The following is a 20,292-nucleotide window of genomic DNA, read 5'->3' as shown; positions in this document are numbered from 1 at the left end:
CATATCATCATCAAGAACATTGCTGAGGGTGCATGATCAAATTAACTCCATGAATAAGAGGAAGTTGTGCCCATTTGAATAGAAAACACGGTGGGCAATAGATTGAACAGTCTCCTACCTCTCTTTCCCTACCACAACCTCTCAAGAGAACAGACAGTATTTTAAGAGACAGACTTGAGAGTATTGTAAGTGTTCGCATGGCCCTTATATACTATACAAACATCCATGCTGTCTTTGATATATGAAACTCGTCCCAAGACTCTGGTAGCTGGCTCCTGTACCACCATTCCAACGTTGGAATAAAAGGCAATAAAAGTAACATTATTTTCTAAAATTATTTTATTTGAGTTGTTAAAGTTTATTGAGTTGGGGGGGGTACAGAGATTGACTGATCCCTGATGAACGGTACTTGTCGGGCTCTTGGGTAGTATCCATAATGTTATGATGTTACTAGAATATTAGAGCAAGTTTTCTAACTCTTTCTATGCTTCATTTCCCTAGTAAATGTTTGATCACTACGTAGTCTTACATTAGATTTGCTATTTGTGTACATTCTTAACTGGCAAAGTAAGACAACCTGCGTGTAATCATTCGAGCACAAACAACTATCTCTTATATCCAAGGCTCTTATATTGAATGCCTTTAGAAGGTATTCATGGCTCTTATATTGAATGCCTTTAGAATGTGTTAATACTTACAGTATGTATGGTTAATCATGTGGTGATGCAAAGACATACTTAATATGATAAAAATTGCGTAGAGTGTTGTTGAGATTTTAAGTTATCAGATTGAGATTTAACTCAATAATTTTTTTTGCCATTTTTATTGAAAAATTTTAGAATTTCCTTAAAACTTTCAACTGAAGTTCTAAGAAACCACATTTATTGATAATTTACTGTGTATGCATATGCAATGAATCACTGTCTGTGCTTTGTGTGTATGTTTTTAATTGTTGTACATTTGCAGATGTTAATTGAATTTTGCGAAGGTGGAGCTGTGGATAGTATAATGATAGATTTAGAGAAACCACTTACAGAACCTCAAATAAGCTATTTGTGCCATGAAATGTGTAAAGGACTTGAATTTCTACATAGTAAAAAAGTTATTCATAGAGATCTGAAAGCTGGGAATGTTTTACTTACTATGGATGCTGGAGTTAAATTGGGTAAGTGCCCTTAATTTTGTTTATTGTTTGTAAATGAAAATTGGTTCTATCTGTGAATGTCGTTCAACTTATAATTATGTAATATAGTCTCCCCCCCTCCAATTGACTAGAAAGCCCTCTGAAGAGGTTAATGATAAGAAAAGATTGAGATCTTCAGATTCTATCCCTTGTTTTATTTTTTGTTGAAATTAGTATGTTACTTAAAGGGTTAGTCTTCTTGTAGGTACTGAAAGATACTTTTCCAGTGAAGCCATGCTATTAGGGGCTTTTCGTTTTTATATTTTGGCTTTTATTTCCTTAGCATGAAAGAGTTGCCAGTTAGGTTTACCTTCTTTCCTGGTGATAACTGTTTTTGTAATCATTGCCTGTGCAACTACATTTTGTATCTTTTCAGATTTCTCTCTCTCTCTCTCTTTTTTTTTTAACTGCATTGCATTTTATGATTTTTCACTCTGTGTCCAAAATATTGTTCAGATCAATAGTCGCAAGCTCATGAACCACTTCTGGTCCCCAGAGTAATTTTATGTGGCTCATTTGAGTTATCTATTTGTTGCAAGCACAGTGCTTATTGTTTTAGATATGGACTGAGCTCATGTGTACTACTGCTTTTGAAAAAAAAGAATGACTAGGTTGGGGCTTTGTCACTGTATGCTAGTAACCAGGCCACATGACTAGAATAGGATGGGAGAATTTCCCATTTTTGGTACTATCAGTAAATTTAGTTTGTTAGCTGACAGCTAGATGTGTTTTAGTATTCTGATGTTTCTGATTTTCTATTTCATGTTAAAAGTAAGTTATTTAGTGGTTATTCAACATATTAAAATTATCTAAAATTACTGTTGAGATTAGTGAACCAAGAGGTCAATTAATAGAAAGAGAAAATATTCAAGCAATGGGGGATCACAGCAAAGACCTAGAACACAAACTAGATCAAGAAGTGCTAGGAAACAAGAAATGGAGTTTGCTACCTTATTGTACTCTCAACAACAACAAGAATAAAAATTGGAACAAATTAAAGAAACATTGGTAAAATAGTACATATCTCTGACTCACTTGAAACTTAGAGCTCAAAATGTTAAAAATGGAGGTCTTTTAATTAAAGGATCTAAAAGTGAAGATATGATGACCTTTTGAGAATGCAGTTACTGATAATAAGAATTTGAAAAAATATTTAGATGCCAAAAGACCAAAGAAAATTAATCTAAACTTTCTATGATTTATAACGTTGACCCTTGGTTATCTGGTAGTGATATAGTGGTCATCAAACTTCAAAATGCTTATATGGAACATGCTAAATTTGAATCAAGATTTAGTGTTCAATCAAATATGGTCACATATTGGGTTGTATCTTTAGACCCAGTAACATTTGAGAAGCCACGACAGAAAAGAAAATATAGTCAAAAGTCTTTAATCGGGACTTTGGCGATTCCGGATTATCGGTTTTTCCGGATTATAGATCATCAATTTAAATCTGGTAGGATGGCATGCAAAAATTATTAAAAATATGAAACCGTAATTTATGAAATAAAGAGCAGTTATGATCTAAAGGGTATCAAAATTTACAAAAAGCTTAATATTTATTTCTTTACTTTATTAAACATTTCTTTCAATGCGCGGGTGCATAAAGCATACATTATGTGCACGGGTGCGTAAAGCATAGTCGAAATAAGAAAATTGCAACCAGAAAACTATTTGATGTGTATTCGTAATATTTAGAATGACGAGGAATTTGATTTAAATCATATAAAAGCCGGAGTACATCGAGATGAAATACTGCATTTAGTAAGGAATTATAAGCCGAATAAAATAAAAACATCTGCTCTGAAGATGAGGATAGTGCTGACAGATCAATTTCCAGTTCATTGCGCGGCACGACGCCTCCCCTTCCCCCGCAGAGCGGCGTGAAATTGATAAACAGATTTCGGAATGGTTAGAGAAACAAAGGATATGCCTTCATCCATTTTTTGCAGCAATTCCACTTTTTGTTTGATGGACATCGAAACATGCTTTCGCTTTGTAGATTCTGTTGGCAGCTCCAGAATCAAAAATTCTTTTTGACATGATTGAAATTTCAAGTTTACTTTTATAAACTTGCTCTAACGGTCTGCAAAAAATAATAATCTGCTTCCAATTTGAAGGTTAAGGAACAACGCAATCTGCAACATTAACTGAAATAGATAATTAGATAATTTTAGCTTAGCTTATACCGTCCGTTATACATTAAACGCACATGCGTAAACGTATTACAGCATTATGTGTTTACGCATGCGCAGAAAGTTTGTAGCTTTGAGGTCCGGATTATAGATCATTCCGGATTATGGACGTCCAGATTAGACTTTTGACTGTATACTTAAAAGTGGTTTAGAATCAAATTAGAGAGTGTAAGAGGGTCACCAGGCGCTCGCAATGTTATGGTGTCAGCCATAGCAAGGGATTTTGCACAGAAGTGGCACTATCTAATAAATGTAGTCTTGAGGGTTAGACACAGGCTGATTGCTCAGGAAGAAAGTATAAATGCAATGATTGTGCTATTCATAATTCAAGATTTTGCCTTGGACAGTGTTCTTTTTTTATAAGGCTTAAGGTATTTTTCCCACCGCCTTAGCATGCATTCATGGTGTAATGGTCAGCACACTTGGCACATATTCAAGAGGTTCGTATCCCAGTGAGGGCATTGCTGATTTTTCGTGTTTTCCATATCAAACTCATCCTAATGTCTCTACAATGACGCTCGAGCTAAAAAAGGTGGTGAATGATGATTGTCCACCACCAGGATTTGGCGATTGAGTCCCCTAAACCCCCAGTTGACCTTTAAAAGTATATAAGGTGTTTCTCCTGCCTTATTAGCATGCCTTCATGGTGTACTGGTCAGCAAACTCGGTGCATATTCGAGATGTCTGAAGTTCGAGTCCCAGGGAGGTCATTGCTATTTTTTCACATTCTCCATATGAAAATTATCCTAATTTCTCTACAATGCAGCTTGATATTTTAACTGAAAAGATAAATTATGGATTCTGAGTCCATTAGTGTGAGTGCTCGCTCCCAAAGTGATATTTTTTATAAAACAGGTCTTCTTTAATATTATTGCCATCTGTAAATCGTACATAGCATATCAAATCTTTATTATTATTTGTAGCCTCATCTAGCTGCAATCCAAATTCCACTCTTAGTTTTTTCAGTTAATTGATCCTAGGTGTTCTTTGTCATATGTTTTATTCTCTGACTAATTGTGTTATTTGATGAAAGCACTTTTAAAAACATCTTCCTAGCAGACTCAGCAAATACGGTGTTTATAATGTCTTCAGCAGCCGGTAGAATAAGTTCTGCAATGGTATGAGGCTTCATATATTTCACAATTCTGTAAGCCTCCTTGCAAAAATGTTAGCAAAACGTTTGGTATTGATGCAATCTTAAAAAGTGTAATTTTTTTTTTGGGGGGGGGGGTTTGTTTCACCTCTTTTAGCTTTCTTGCAAAAATTCACAAGGTTTGCCAACCATGCTCTGATGATTAGCTTCTGTATGGCACTTCAATTTACTTGGAAGCATACTGCCAAAACTTTCATACAGAATACACATTGTGCTCTCTGTTCACCATTCATATCTCTTCACATAAAACCAAACTCAAAATAACCATTATCATATTTACGATATTTTCATTTCTTCAAAGTTGTGCCAGTGGTTGATGACATACTTTCTTTATTTGCTCTGTTACATATATTACAAAAATCTGTACAAAAATCAATTTATCACCAAAGATAAAAGCACAAAAAATCACAAAATTGTTTATCAGAAACCACAAATGTTAATAACATTAACTATACTACCTAAACTATAATTTATATCAATAATTATTTATATGAAGCAGGGAGTTTAATTTCTCTAGACTTGGATGATAAACTACAGAAGTATTTTCCTAATAAATCCAGCAATGAAATTGTTACTTTTGCAATGGATTTGACTGCAGTTTCTGAGAAGTATAAATCCTATGAATTCTGACCTGAAAGAAAATTGTGAATATTCGACTCCTGTAAAAAAATGACCTATACACGCAAACGTAAATTAAAGACATGATGAGCTAACTATAGCAACAAGACGAAGAAAAGTTCATGGTTTCATTATACGGAATGAGCCATGAGAAGATCGTTCTGACATTGTATGTGGTCTCAGGTTAGATTGTTGTGATCGAGAAGGCATAGTGCTGCCGTCTCCTGTTCACAAGAATATTCCGCACCATTCACTTTACTTTTATGCTGGGTTAAGTAAAAGCAACTACACACACACACACACACACACACAAAAAAAAAAAAAAAAAAAGACTAGGCACTTTAAGCTTCTGACTTTGTTAGCCCAGAAGGGCTATTAATTTTATTTTGGCATTTTGCATTGGTTCACTATACATGTCAGTTCACTTTTCAAATTGTTGCCACAAAATATTAGAGCCCTGTGTAATATTTAAAAGAAATTAAATAATGAAGAATCTGCATAAATGTATATTATGTTTATCACATGGTGATAAAACAACGGTATCTAGAGCCATAAAATTTTGAATAATGTAATCTTGCATTTAATATGGGCATCAGGATGCCCAAATTTCGAATTTGTTTTAATATTGATTTCATATTTTGTAACACTTTAATGAATTTTTGATTAACAAACTCAACGATTTCAATGCGAGCAATGGCAATATACTGTAGGGGGGAATTTTTTTTTTTTGTCTCTAGTGTGCGAGACTGTATATCAGAAATTCTAAAGATATGCTCATTTTCAAATTATTTTGCGATATTGCTGTTGAATTGAATTTGATGGTTTAAGTGTGAAGAATATGATATTTAATAAATAGAGATGGTACACAAAGCATTAGAAAATGCTTCTTTCAGCATAATGTAAAATTTGAAAGCTTTCAGATTTTACAAATATCTTAAGTAATGAAATGATAAAATGCTGAGAAAGTATTATTTTCATTCAGCAAAATATAAACAGGTTTCCTGGGGAAAAAGGAAATCCTGTAGGAATAGGCCTGGGTATGTATACTGATGGTCGTGGTATAGATAAGAATGTAGGTGCAGCTTTTGTAGCCATTTTTGATGAAGGAAAAAGAAATTAAATCGGAGTGTTATTATTTTTCATGCTGAGCTCCTTGCATTTGTAAATGCGTTGGAATGGTTTGATAGTGATAATAAAATAAAGTCTATATCATTGATGATGAGCTTTCTATTTATACTGATTCTCAAAGTATTTTGAAAGATCAGAGTTCTTTAAAACGCCTTTCTGAGAAGGTGTAAGGGTAAGTGTAAGGGATTTTGTATATGATATGAATGCAAAGTTTAAATGAAATATCGATTGGCTAAAAGGACATTAGAATATATTAGGAAATGATACAACAGATGAAGCTGCGAGGGAAGCCACAAAATAATTTAAGACGTGTATATGCAACATCGTTTATGAAATCAATAAAAACTACTTTACAAGATTAAATTTTACAAAGGTGGTAGGAGAGGTGGGATTGTGACACGAATGAAAGGAACATATATATAGAGTTCTACCAAAAGTAAATTGGAAAAGATTGTGTTGCAATCAATTGCTTAAGTTATTAATCGACCATGGTCAGTTTCATGACTATTGTTTTAGATTTCATATGAGGCTAATAAATTGTCTCTGGACAGTTGGGCCATTTAGCAACAAGTTCACATTATATATATACAGTACAAAGTCTGTAATCACGACTCGTTGGGACTTCGGCGATTCTGGATTAAGGGTTTTTCCGGATTACAGATCATCAATTTAAATCTGGTAAGATGCCATGCAGAAATTATACAATTAAAAATATGTAACCGTAATTTATGAAATAAAGAGCAATTATGATCTAAAGGGTATAAAGTTTACAAAAAAAAAAAAAAAAAAAAAAAAAAAGATTAATATTTATTTGTTTACTTTATTTAACATTTCTTTCAATGTAAGTTGTTTAAGTTGCTTCGTTTTTTTGTGCTAAACGCGCATGCATAGACATTAAATGCGCATGCGTAAGTGCATTACGCTCATGCGTAAAACATAAAAAAAAGTTTGTGGTTTTGAGGTCTGGATTATAGATCATTCCTGATAATGAATCTTTCCGGATTACAGACTGAGTACTGTATATGGGATTATCCACTTACAGAACCCATTAAAATGGAATATTATGGAAATATTGCGAAGTCTAATGAAAAGTTCCTATGTATGACTGAAAAGGCTAGGCAGGGCATTGCTGAAATTATAATTAATGTAAATAGGTATGAATACTTTATTCTTGGAGATGTTTAGACATGTAAAAAAAAGACGTAAAAAAAGATTTATTTGAAAGTTAGGACTGTGCGTTATTATTTTGAGTTTGATTACTCTGCAGAACCACTTAGTAAGTTTTATTACATGTTTGGGCTGTAATACTCTTGTTATTAAGGAGAATGAGCTTTTTGTACAAATTGGAGAATTTTGTTAATTACTTTTGATATATAATATGCTTGTAAATATGGTTTATGCTATTGTGTAATATTGCCAAAATGTCGAAGCTATTGCTGATTTGACTAATTAAGAAACTATAAGTAAAAAGGAAAATAATGAGAAATTATAATTTTGCTTTTATGTATGTAAATAAACAAATTTGTAATAAGGAGTACATAAAAAGAAATATTGTAATTGTGTCTCTTAATAGAATGGGATTTTGTTTAAAATGAATTCACCACATGGTGGATGATGCTTGTTGTTTGTAAGGATATTAATTGTTCATATTTTTGTTTGTAAATACTTTTCTTTAGTTTGTATTATTCTGAATAAAGGTCAAAATGACCCTGTTGGCGAGACCAGCACATTTTCCTCGGAGGATGAGTTGTCTCATAAGTAGATTAGTTCCTAGTCACTTTTTGATTGTTTAGCTTATGGTGCTGGTTATGCCAGTTCAGCAGTACGACTTTATTAATCTTAAATGGGTAAAATTTTTAGCTAATTGTTTCCAAATGTAAGTTATATGGATCTGAAATTAAAACTGAAAAGTTTATTTAGTATTCTAATTCAAATAAATAAGAAGACTTGGAAAGTTTTCTTTTGGCATTTTAATTACCTCCACTTTTCGTAGTTCCACTTGCCAAGTGGCAGTATTATTGAAAACTGGTAGTTTGACTTGTTTTCAAATCTTCGCAAATGGGCTGGCTGCATAGGGAAATGGATAGTTTTTCTCATGTAAGTAAATATGAGCCATTTCTGATTCAGAAGTCTTGTGTGAAGATATTCCTATAATAAAGTACATAATACTTCAAGGTAAATGCTACAAAATCATAGGCATAAAAATTAGATAGTTTTAGAATCCTAAAAAATTGAACTTTCAAATCAAATGTGATAAATTTTAAAATTTCTCTTCAGACTGGAAATATTATCTTTGGTTGCAGAGGAATAACATTTGTATTCTTGAATTCTAAGGCACAACATGTGTTAAACACTATAAGGAATAGAGTTTTAATATAAAATACGTTTTAAATGTTGTACATTTCTGCCATATTTTTTGTGGTAGTTTCTTTTATGTAGAGCATGTAGTCTTATATTTATGTTATTTAAATTTATTATATTTATTATATAATTATATTTATGTTATTATGTTTTTTTAAAGCCGATTTTGGTGTGTCTGCTAAAAATAAAGACACCTTGCAGAAGAGAGATTCATTTATTGGGACTCCTTATTGGTGAGTTAATTTCTCTGAATATGATATTAAAATATTTCAGACAGCTTTTTTGGTATTTTCATATTTTGCCATCAACCATTTCAACAAATAAAAGCCATTGCCAAACAGTGCGATTTAGCACCAGTAATAAATAAGTGTGACATCACAATCTAATCATAAGATAGAGTAAAAGTCCAGAAATCCGCAAAGTTTGGGACCAGAGGTTGTATGGATTTTAGGATTTTGCGGATTTCAGGACAGAAAAGATAAATCTTAATATTCAGACTAAAAGTGCAAAATAAATAAGGCATATTAGATATATTTAATTAAATTATTGTATGCATTATTACAATAATTTATTATATGCCTTAAATTATTATTACATATATAAATTGATTATATTATATTATTCATTTACATTAGGCTCCTCTTTTTTTAAATCAGCATGAATCTGCTTCCCCTTTTCTCTCAAGAGCAGTCCTGAAATTGGTATTCTATCACTCCGCCACTGCCGGAAAGACAGCCATCGAGGTTTGCCAATTTCGCATCATGTAAAGATTTCCGGTATTAAAATCACTGTTGCTGTAAAATTTCAACAGCTTTTCTTTATTTTTCCATACATCATACACCGTCCGTGTCACAATTCCATAGGATTCTGCTATGAATTGAGAAGTAGCACCAGCCTCCATCTTTTGCAGAATTTCCACTTTTTGCATTACCGTGAATGCAACGAGTTTACGTTTTTCAACTTTGCATGCAGTAAAATCATGAGTGCGTTTCTTATATCTGTCATATTAAAAAGCGCTAAAATTTAAAATATTCTTAATTTATCCACAAAATATCCAGATTAAAAAAAAGGCAACACTAAACAATCCTGGAAATAACAAAGTTCAGAAAGCACAACGTGAATCGTGAACTTGAAAGAAGAGTTGTGTGAATCATCTGCTTTTTTTCCTTGATGCAGATTGGAAGTAAAAAACTTTTATCATGATGTCAATAATTTGGTATTTCCTTTATGATTCATTATTATATTAACATGGAGTATCCCGATATTTGATACTCCATGTTGCGGTTTCCGGAACCTATAAACTGAATGTTTATATTTTGAGAGGCAACACGGATTTCAGGAGTTGGTGGATTTCAGGTCGGCGGATTTTCAGTATTTGACTGTATTTGCTTTCGTTTTATGTAATGTTAAGAAATTTGTGATAAACCAACATATTCAAGTCCTACCTTTTTTTTATCTGTATTTATTTAAGTTTCTTTGAAAGACCAATAACTAATGAATTACAAACTGCAGGCATGGAATATTTTCAAGTTAATCAATGTTTCAGTTTTCTAGATGCCAGTACTGGTGTCCATCCTGAAAATGTTGAAAGACTCAGATTCTGCAACCGATGCTATAGAAAGAATGACAGAATCCTGCTTAAGAATCATATTTAAGCGAATTTATGTGATGCTGAGTTCATAACAGAGATGACTGTTTTATTATTTTAAATGCCATAAAGCATTGCTGACTGCCAGAATGATTGCCTCAAGTTTTAATTAATGTGTTTGTGAGATTATCTCAAAGCTTAAGCTTATATTTATTTAAGATTTTCATATGCTTTATCCATAATATATATCTGTTGATTATGTAATTTAATATGGTCTGTGATTATGTAACTAATTTTCCTTCAAAATTCCACCAAAAATATCGGGACAAATATGGGAAGATTTTCGCCAAGGAGAACTGCCTTTCATGGTGAATGGGAAAATATATACCAATTTTACAAATGCTCTGAATTTAATTATCTTGTATTTTAATGATCCATGTATTTTTTTATAATGGTGTATACATTTTATGTAACAAATTTGTAAGCTTGTTTTGCCCAAAGTAATCATTATAATTTGTTGTTTTCAGGATTTCTTTTATTGCCATGATTTAATTAGTTATTTTGAGAATCTTTCAGCTGATATGCAAAAGACAATAGGATTTCTACTTAATATATTAACATGAGGTGAATTCTTCTAACAACAGAGCCAATCTAGCAATATGTTTAGTAAAATCTTGTTTATCCATAACGTTTTGAAAAGCAGTGCAGTCTTTAATGATTCTAAATGGAATACCTAATAAATAAATTCAAAGCATTATTAATGCTTCTATAGCAGCTAAGACTTCAAGCTCATAACTTGAGTATTTTATTTTTATATGAATATTCAGGCAGTAGTTAATCAGTGAATCTGTGTAGTTGATTTTGTTTACTTCAGTATATGGTAAATTACTAAGTTTATCCACATAAATACTACGGATATTGATTATTACTTTTATTTTCATTTCAGTACTTTGATATACAAAAGCTTTTCTTCACTGCTCAGAATTCTTTTAGCAAAAAAGTGTAAGAAAATTAAAGTAAATTAGCCAAAGAATATAAAATTTAGAATATGCCATTAAATATTTGTGCACTTTACATCTGAACTGAATTACAAATAGTTCATTAACCCAAACAAGTGAAGTGCTAAAGTGAATAAGTCAGTTTGTAATTTCCTTGTAGTAGTGTTGCCATGTAGGTAGAAAACCTCCCAATTTCTCCCGCTTCTCTCACAAAAATCTCCACTTTTTAAGATTTGCAGCTGTGATATGAGAAAATCTGGTAATTTCTGGTTATCTGTACCCTTACTGAAAAGTCATATTTGTCAACTTTGGAGAAATATTACAGACTCACTGCAATAATTTTTTGCCAAACTAGTGCACAGAGGCAAGAACTGTCATCAGAATAATGAGGCACTAAAAATTCTGTAAAAGAAGAATCAATGAATGCAATTTAAAATATGAGAAACATCGACAATAAAATATATTAAATGCTTGATTATATGGAATGCTCGGGAAATGTCATATTTCAGATAATGAAATTTCTGCAAAGTTGAGCATATACAAAATGCAATTAATGGGAAAAGCCACGTGAATGGAGAAATTTTAAAGATCAATTATAAGCTCACTGGCAACTACCGTATTTGACGGCATATAAGACGCACCCTTATTTAGACGGCCACACACAAGGAAAAAGTTTCAATATCGTGGTTTCTTTTAGTTCTCACATTTCGTAAAAGCCAAATAAACAATTATTGAATGAAATTACCTTCACGTATAAGACTGTGTCCTTCACATATAAGAGGCAGGTAACTTTTTTGAGACCAAATTTAGGAAAAAAAGTGTGTCTTAATATGCCGTCAAATATGGTAATTTTTCGTCAAACTAATGCACAAAGACAAGAACTGAATTTAAAATGGTTACCCTCTAAAAATTCCAGAAAAGAGCAATCAATCAATAAAACTTGAAAAGTAAGAAACGTCAATAATATAATACAATAAAGCTTGACTATCCAGAACACTTAAAAAATGTTAAAATGCAGATCCATTTAATTTTCAGATAATGAGTGTATACAAAATGCAATTTTCAGTAGGAAAACCATGTGAACAGAGAATAAAATTTCTGGTCTAAAATAATAAAAGCAATCATCTTTGTTGAATATAAAAAAAATGTACATTTAAAATTATATAGTTTCGAAAAAGCATTATTTCATCTGTCAAATCTGGCGTATTTCATAGGCTTCTAATACATGAAATTATAATATCTTACCTGATTATAAAATTCCATTAATCATGACAACTAAAGAAAAGGCTTCTAATACATGAAATTATAATATCTTACCTGATTATAAAATTCCATTAATCATGACAACTAAGGAAAAAAGTAACATAAGAATAACAAGGAACTTCTGATGGGAATTCTCATTAGAAATTCTTTAGATAATAATTCATTATTTTCTTTTCTGTATGATGTATCCTATTACAAGGGTGAGTTCTAGTACTATATGCTGGGTGCACCAGTGGGGCAGGGAGTGTAAACAATATGTTCTAAAAAGAGAGCCGTGTATTTCTGTTCACATTTCAGAAGTTTTTAGTGGAGTTTCAAGAGTCTTGTATGTACTTACTGACAGTTTTACAAATACAAGTTTTCCATTTACTTAATATTTTAGAAAAGGTGTTTGAAAAAATTGAAACAAAGACATTTTTTATCACGTTGACAAGCGATTTTGGTAAGGTTTTCCTCATTTGATCGTAAATCTTAATCTAGAACCGATACCATCTCTCAGCACCAGAAAAAGGTCCTTGTTCCTAAATTCAAAAAGCTCACACCAGAGTTGGCTAGTTCCACCCATCTTGTTAATTTTCCTACTGTAAGTATCTCCAAAGTTAATTTTTAATATCTCTGAAGTTAATCTTTCAGAGGATCAAATAAAAGTATTAAAATATAACTTTTCGAAGACATCTAAATCTTCATTTCCTCAAATCATCATCCCTATTGTGAAAGCTTTTAAATTCTCTAAAATTTCAAAAACACAGAAAGGTACAATCTGCAGCTTAATTATGAGTAATGGGAATTTTAATAACAAAACGTTTGTTTCAAACCTTAAACAAAAGGAAAGAGAGGCCTTATATGAAATTCATTCTAACATTATAATTTCCCAAGCTGATAAAAGCACACAGTTCATTGTTATGGGCAAACATGCATGCATTGGTGGAATCACGAAACTGATCAATGAAGGACCATACTGCTTGATACCTAAAGATCCTTCAACTTCTGACCTCATGAAAGTCAAAACAGCTGTTAAATTGTCTCATGCACTCCCAACTCAGTTTAAAAAATTACTTATTCCACCTATTGCTAACTGTGCTAGATTTTATGCTGTGCCCAATCCACAGAATTGGAATTCCTTTTCGACCTATAGTTTCCAACTTAGTAACAGCAGCGTGGCCAAATATTTGGTTTTCATACTTTCTCATTTACTTTTTAACGATATTCACAACATGAAAAATTCTTTTGAAGTCGCCAATAAATTTTAAGACACATGTCCCCCATACTGCATTATGATTTCTCTTGGTGTTAAAACGCTGTTTACTAATGTGTTCTAGTAGAAGGAGCACTGCAATATCTTGAAACTAGGCTTTGAGAATTCCATTTTACACATGAAACTGAAGAGTTTATTTGTATTACTAAAGTTTCTTTGAGTCAGACCTCCCTTGTTTTCCAGTATGATTATTATCACCAAATTGAAGGAATTGCTATGGATAATTCTCTCAGTCCCGTGCTTGCTTACTTGCTGTCTTTTGAGGTCAAATTATTTGTGAAATTTTTTTCGTGTTTGGATTTGCTACATATATGACACTTTCCTGCCTTTTGATAGTAATAAAGAAGATTCATCCCAGATTTTTATCAATTATAAATTTGATTGATTCAGCCATTCAGCTTGATATTCTTATAATCTAGAATAAATCTGATTTCAGCACGACTATTTACTATAAACCCTTTTCTGTTTGTTTTCTGTTTCGGGCTAAGCCGTGTTGCCCATCTAATCAAAAACTGGCTTCTTTTTGCCATTATGTATTTTGTTCTCTCAAAGTTTTGTTGCATTTCTGTATGGGTTTGTGGATTTGGATTGATTGACGACAACACTTGATGAAGAATCAGACACAGTTTATTTAGGCAGTATTACTCAGGAAAGCTCCAAAATCAAGTTTACAGTCATCGAAAAATTACTAGAAACAAGCTGAAACAATCAGTAACAGTCTTCTGGCTGTCAGGCTATAATGTTGAAGACAGCTTCAAGGCAAAGCACTAGAGTACAGCTCCCGACTCGGTTTGGTCGTTTTCAGAATTCAACGTAATCTTGAGACTCCTTGCTACAATTTGCAATGCACTTGATGATAGCCTCAACGATGCACCAATTTGAAACTAGACTGACAATGAACTTGCAGGATGAGGCACTGACTAACTCCGAGACAAGGCACTGATTGACTGACTCGTTACACGAGGCGCTGATTGACTGACTCACTCACGTGTAGGCGAGAACATTCTGGTTCAAACCAGCAAGAATTCATTCTAGAAGGTTCTCCAGCCGTCTATGGCATATCACCAATTTTGTAGCCAAATGGGTGATTTCTTGCCAAATATGGCAACCCTGCCTTCCTTGCCATTTTCTGGCAACCCTAAAGCTGCCTTGTAGGGAAGCTATTTTACTGCGCATGGACATTTCTTAACTGTTTGTTCGTCAAAATTATTGCCACCTGCAATGTTCTTATTTATAAAATTTAAGCTGTACAAGAAGCAAGAATCAATTTTTTGTATTATGATGTTGCGAGGCCCCAACTTGTCAGCAACAGTAGTAGTGACTGCTATGAACTGTAAAGTACACAAACTCGTAAGAAGGGTTTAAATCCCTTTTTATTCCACTTTAGAAATCACAGTTGCGTTCACTTGACGCTCACAAACTACGCCGACCCGGCGGTGTAACAAAATAGAAAAGTACAACTAAAAATAAATAACAGGATGAATAAATAACAAGGTCACTACCTACGAGGCTCTATAATTGTGACCAACTTAACCACGTTCTAAGATACAGCTGAGATTCAGCAAACTTATTGATTAAGAAGTTGAAAGATTCAACGAACTGTCGAAATAGGCACACAGGCCGAAACGCGCAGTTCTTAAATTTCTACCTAGCAACCTTCACGCTCGTGATTCAAGAAGCACACTTAATCTCGTTTCCCTTCTATTTAACTCAATTTACTTCTGCTAAAATTTGAATACTCTGCGCGTTCTAATAAAATTTACATACTTTGGCATTGGCAATTCTAGGGGAATGTAAAGGCTTCACAGGAAAGATAGCTTAAACTTAAAATAAATGTTAGTTAAAATAAATATAAACCCTACAGTATTATAACATCTTTATTCTCTGTAGTGCTCAGGTTATACTTTTTTTACTAAAAAGTTAATTCCTTGGTGATTTTAGTCATGACAATACTTCAGTATCTCTAGAAGTGAAAGTAGGTGTAGTTATTAGCTGGTACTAGTTATAACCAATAATAATTGTTGCTTACATCACTCCCCTACCAATAGTTAAGTTACATTACTTTGCAGATGTGGTGGGAGAGAAGATACAGATATCTATACAAATACACTGATACAAATATATACAAATTGAAATTGTGCACACAAACAAAAATATAGTTAAGTTTTAACTGAGCATGAATATTATATTGGTGTTATAACGTCATGGTCTGAAATTGGAGTTATAATTTCATGAAAAGTCTATAACGTCATTGAAACGAAAAAGTAGTTTTACTTGTCTTTGTCAGTGGGTTTTTAGGTTGTTCTAGTTGCTGACTTGACACAGATGTGTGATCATTTTCTGGAGTTCATTAGGTTGTAACTCATGAGCTGGTTTTAATATATACATGGATATATTGTTTATTTTTAATTGATAGAAGAAAATATTTCAGGGTTCTTTGCAATACCAAAAAGGGGTCTTCATATGGGTGCTCCAAAGGTTTATTTTTTTACTCTGTCAACCCGGAAACATATGCGAGCATGCATACAAATCTTTTGGGATGAAAATCTTTTGTTTACATTTGGATTTGGAGGGCTTTAAGAGGGCCATCTGATTTTGAAGATTACTTATAAAATTATTATTAAATATTGGCAAGTTTGATTCTTCAAAAAATTCACCAGTTAATTTAATAGTTCTACCATAAACCATTTAAACTATTGTATTAACAGTCCTCATGTAGAGCAGCTCTCAAACCTGTAAGAACTATTGGTAATGTTACTATACAATGAAGAGAATTATGACATCTAATAGCTGTTTTTAAAGTATGATGTAGATGTTCAATTTTCCCATTACTCTAAGGATGATGAGAAGTTGTATAGTTTACTTTTACACCACATAGTGAGGCCAAATTTCAAAATATTTCTGAAATAAAGGGAGTTCCTTTGTCAGTAATAACACAAGAAGGTACACCAAATCGGGTAATTCAATGTTCATAAAAACATACCTGCCAACTTTTACGAATTTATCGTAATTTTTACAAAAATGCGTTTGTCTTTACGATTTTATGATTGTAATCCATTTTTTACGATTTTTTTCCTTTTTCAAGTGTTTTTAGTGATTTTTGTCGAAATTTTAGAATTTTTTGCCAATTCAGCAATTTTGCCAGTTGTATCGTGTTTTACCGCCAACTACCGACTACTTCGAATCCAGTAACCTGCGGTTTCTCCCAACTTTCCGCTTAACCAGCCAATCCAATGCGCTGAACTTGTTTCTCCCACTCTTTTCTTTGTGGGCACCAGATTATTTTTTTGCGTTCGCTTCAGCAGCAAGGGAATTACTCAGCGAGCGTGGATTGTCACATTCTCGTAATTTCACACAGTAATGCGAACACCTTCTTACCTTGTTTAAGAAGGTGTTGGTAATGCTGAGTGCGAGAGAGTCTTCAGTGTTGTGAAGAAAAACAAAACTATGTTTCGTTCTTCAATTTCACCAAAAACTCTAGAGGTTTAAACCTAGTATCCGGTGCACACGGGATTTGGCTACTTTTGGCGACTTTATGATGAGCAGTAAAAACGGGACATATACGGTGAGTAGTTAACTGGTCATTCAAAGAAAATATACAGTTAAACATAGTATATAGTGTGTATATAGTATATATACTATGTGTGTATAATATATATATATAGACGTTCTTTGGATCATTTTTGGTGTTGGCGATAATTTTCAAAGTTGCGCTAAGGCTGCACCGTATACTAGGATTTTACCACTCTAGAAAATATTTTAATTGCTAAATGTTATGAGGAAACTAATTGTTATGACAGGAAATTTTCCAAAGAATTTTTGGCTAAAGCCAAAAAATGCACTCTAAATTTGTTGCAATAATTTTTTTGTGTAACATTAAGTTCTTGTTTTATGTTTCGTAATAAATTTCTTAGTTACTACTTAATTGAGATTTACTAATGTAAGTGTACAATTTTCTTTTTTCTATTTGTATAAATTGTTATTTTTTTAATATCAAAGCATGATATTAATTCTTCGTGTACTTCTGAATTTTGGAGAAATCTTCTGAATATGGGGGAGAACTCTTCTGAATTTTTATCTTTAGAGGTTGGCAGGTATGTAAAAAGCTCTTGCTATACTTTCTGCAATGATATTGGATAATGGTACCGTATCGAGGAGGTAAACTGATCAATACACGTCAAATAATATGTGTATCAATTAGAAGGTGAATAAGGCCCAATTAAATAAATGTGCATAACACTAAATCTTTCGTATGGTGCTCGATATTGAGAATATTCTGATTTTATATGTTTAGTTACTTTATTTTTCTCTCAGTCGATACAAATTTGGGGCCCACTATTTAATATCCTTTTAGCCAGAGGAATCTTTTACATTACTTCGGATTCCAGGGTAAGCTAAACCATGAATTGTATTAAATATTTTCGTCCAAAAGTTTTTATGTATGAATGGTCTGATATTGGAAGTAGAGGTATCGCAGTATGAGTTTTCCTGATGGTAATTGGTGCTGTTTAATATGCAGTGATTTGGAATATAATTTCAACTGTTGCAGTTCATCATCATTAATTTGTACATTTGTTATCAGGTCAAAATCAAAAAGATCGATGTGAATCGATGTCCTCAATTCTATATAGCATGTCTGCAGCCATGTTGTTTTGACCACTTATATGGAATAGGCTAGTAGAGAATCGTGAGATATATTGTAGCTGTCTTAGTTGTGTTCGAGAAGCCTTTTTTATTTTGTTTAAAAGCAAATGTTAATGGCTTATGGTCCATATAAATAATGAAATCACGGCCTTCAAGTAAGTGTTTGAAATGTTTAGTGGATAAATAGATACCCAAAAGCTCACGGTCGTAAAATATGGTCTGAGATATATTTATCTAACACATCTAAACACTGGAAAACTGTCTTAAGATGTAAATGACGTTCTTCCTCGCAAAAAGAGGCAATCAACACTTCATCCAAATATGGAAATACAAAGCCTAAGCCAGTGGTTCTCAACCTTTTGACTAACGCATACCATCTAAACAAAAATTGAAAACCTGTAGTACCACCACTACAAAGTACTACTACCACCACCACCATGCTTGAACAAAGTTCAGATCGTATAAATTTATGATTGTTAGTGAAAACAACTCAATCAGGATGTTGGGGTTTTAATTTTTGTATTTAATAGTTAAAAATACTTTGCTTCTTTGCATACCACCTATTTTCTGTTGCATACCGTTAGTGGTATGCATACCACCGGTTGAGAACCCCTGGTCCAAACCATAAAAAACTTCATTGATGAACCTCTGAAAGGTTGCAGGGGCATTTTTGAGACCAAAATTCATTACATGGAATTGGTAAAGACCACAAGGTGTGATGATGGAAGTTTTTGCTTTATTTTTTTCTGCTACTGGAATGTGAAAATACACCTTAAAAAGGTCAGTTTTGGAAAATATAGTTTTACGAGTATGTTAAAAGTCTTGATTTGAGGAATGGGATAAAGATCTGGAATAGTTAAATCATTCAGTCTTCTATACTCATAACACTGTTTCTCTTTGTGTAGGGGGTCTTGGCCCATTCTGAACTAGAAGACTAATGATGTTATTGTATAGCACATGGGTGTCTAAAGTGCGGCCCAAAAGTCTTTAAAATGCAGCCGAAACACGAATTATGAAAGTATTTAAATTTACACATTTTTATTAAAAAAATGAATGTCTGAATTTGATTCATATATAATCGTTTCATTGACATATATTTTAAAATGGAAATGAAATAAAAACATCTTAGTACCCACATAGCACAAAAACATCCTTCCTGATGATCCTTGCACATCCTCAGGACATCCCGGAATATTCCGCGAGCCTCCTAAACACATCCTCCCGAGTGCTTAATGTCACATCCCAGTATATCCTCAGGACATCCTAACAAAATCCCATCAACAGCATATGGGATGTTATTAGGATCTGAACTCCTACTTACTACATCCTCAGGACATCCCAGGATATCCCACTAACCTCCTAAACACATCCCATTATATCCGAAGTACATCCTATTTATGTCCCATCGACAGCATATGGGATGTTATTAGGATTTAAAGTCCTACTTACTACATCCTCAGGACATCCCGTAATATCCCAGTTTCCTCCTAAACTCATCCTCCCGAGTGCTTAATGCCACATCCCAGTATATTCTTAGGACATCCTATGTAGGTCCCACCGACAGGGTATGGGATGTTATCAGGATTTGAAATACTAGTTACAATATCCCTTTAACCTCTTAAATACATACTCTCAACTGCTTAATGTTTAATCCCAGTATATCCCCAGGAATCTTTATATTCCAGTGCAGGTGTTGTGATAACCTAGAACCTACTTATTTTCCACAAGTCCTCCATCTATGGTTACTATGGAAAAATAAGACATTTTAAGAATATTTATACAATTTGTTTTTCTAATTTGAATTTCAATTTATTTAATAATTTGTAAATATATCTAAAACTGAGCAAGGGACTTGAAATGAATAATTGATACAAAATATTATGAAAGAAACTTTTGCTTTAAAATA

General features: G+C 32.9%; 1 protein-coding gene across 2 annotated transcripts in view; it reads left to right on the top strand.

Moving 5' to 3' along the window:
* LOC118198763 (STE20-like serine/threonine-protein kinase) overlaps positions 1–20,292 on the top strand; it is a 249,198-nt gene that overhangs the window by 56,393 nt on the left and 172,513 nt on the right. For both annotated transcript variants that reach the window (XM_085808321.1, XM_085808323.1), the window contains exons 3-4: positions 967–1,165; positions 8,799–8,871. In XM_085808321.1, the coding sequence (XP_085664447.1) occupies positions 967–1,165; positions 8,799–8,871 (272 nt within the window). The remainder of the gene's footprint in view (positions 1–966; positions 1,166–8,798; positions 8,872–20,292) is intronic.

The sequence above is a fragment of the Stegodyphus dumicola genome, chromosome X1 (assembly GCF_044657685.1).
Source record: "Stegodyphus dumicola isolate Sdum_Otavi_A_Nest chromosome X1, ASM4465768v1".
In the NCBI taxonomy this organism is placed as follows: Eukaryota; Metazoa; Arthropoda; class Arachnida; order Araneae; family Eresidae; genus Stegodyphus; species Stegodyphus dumicola.
This window is presented reverse-complemented; position numbering and strand designations above follow the sequence as displayed.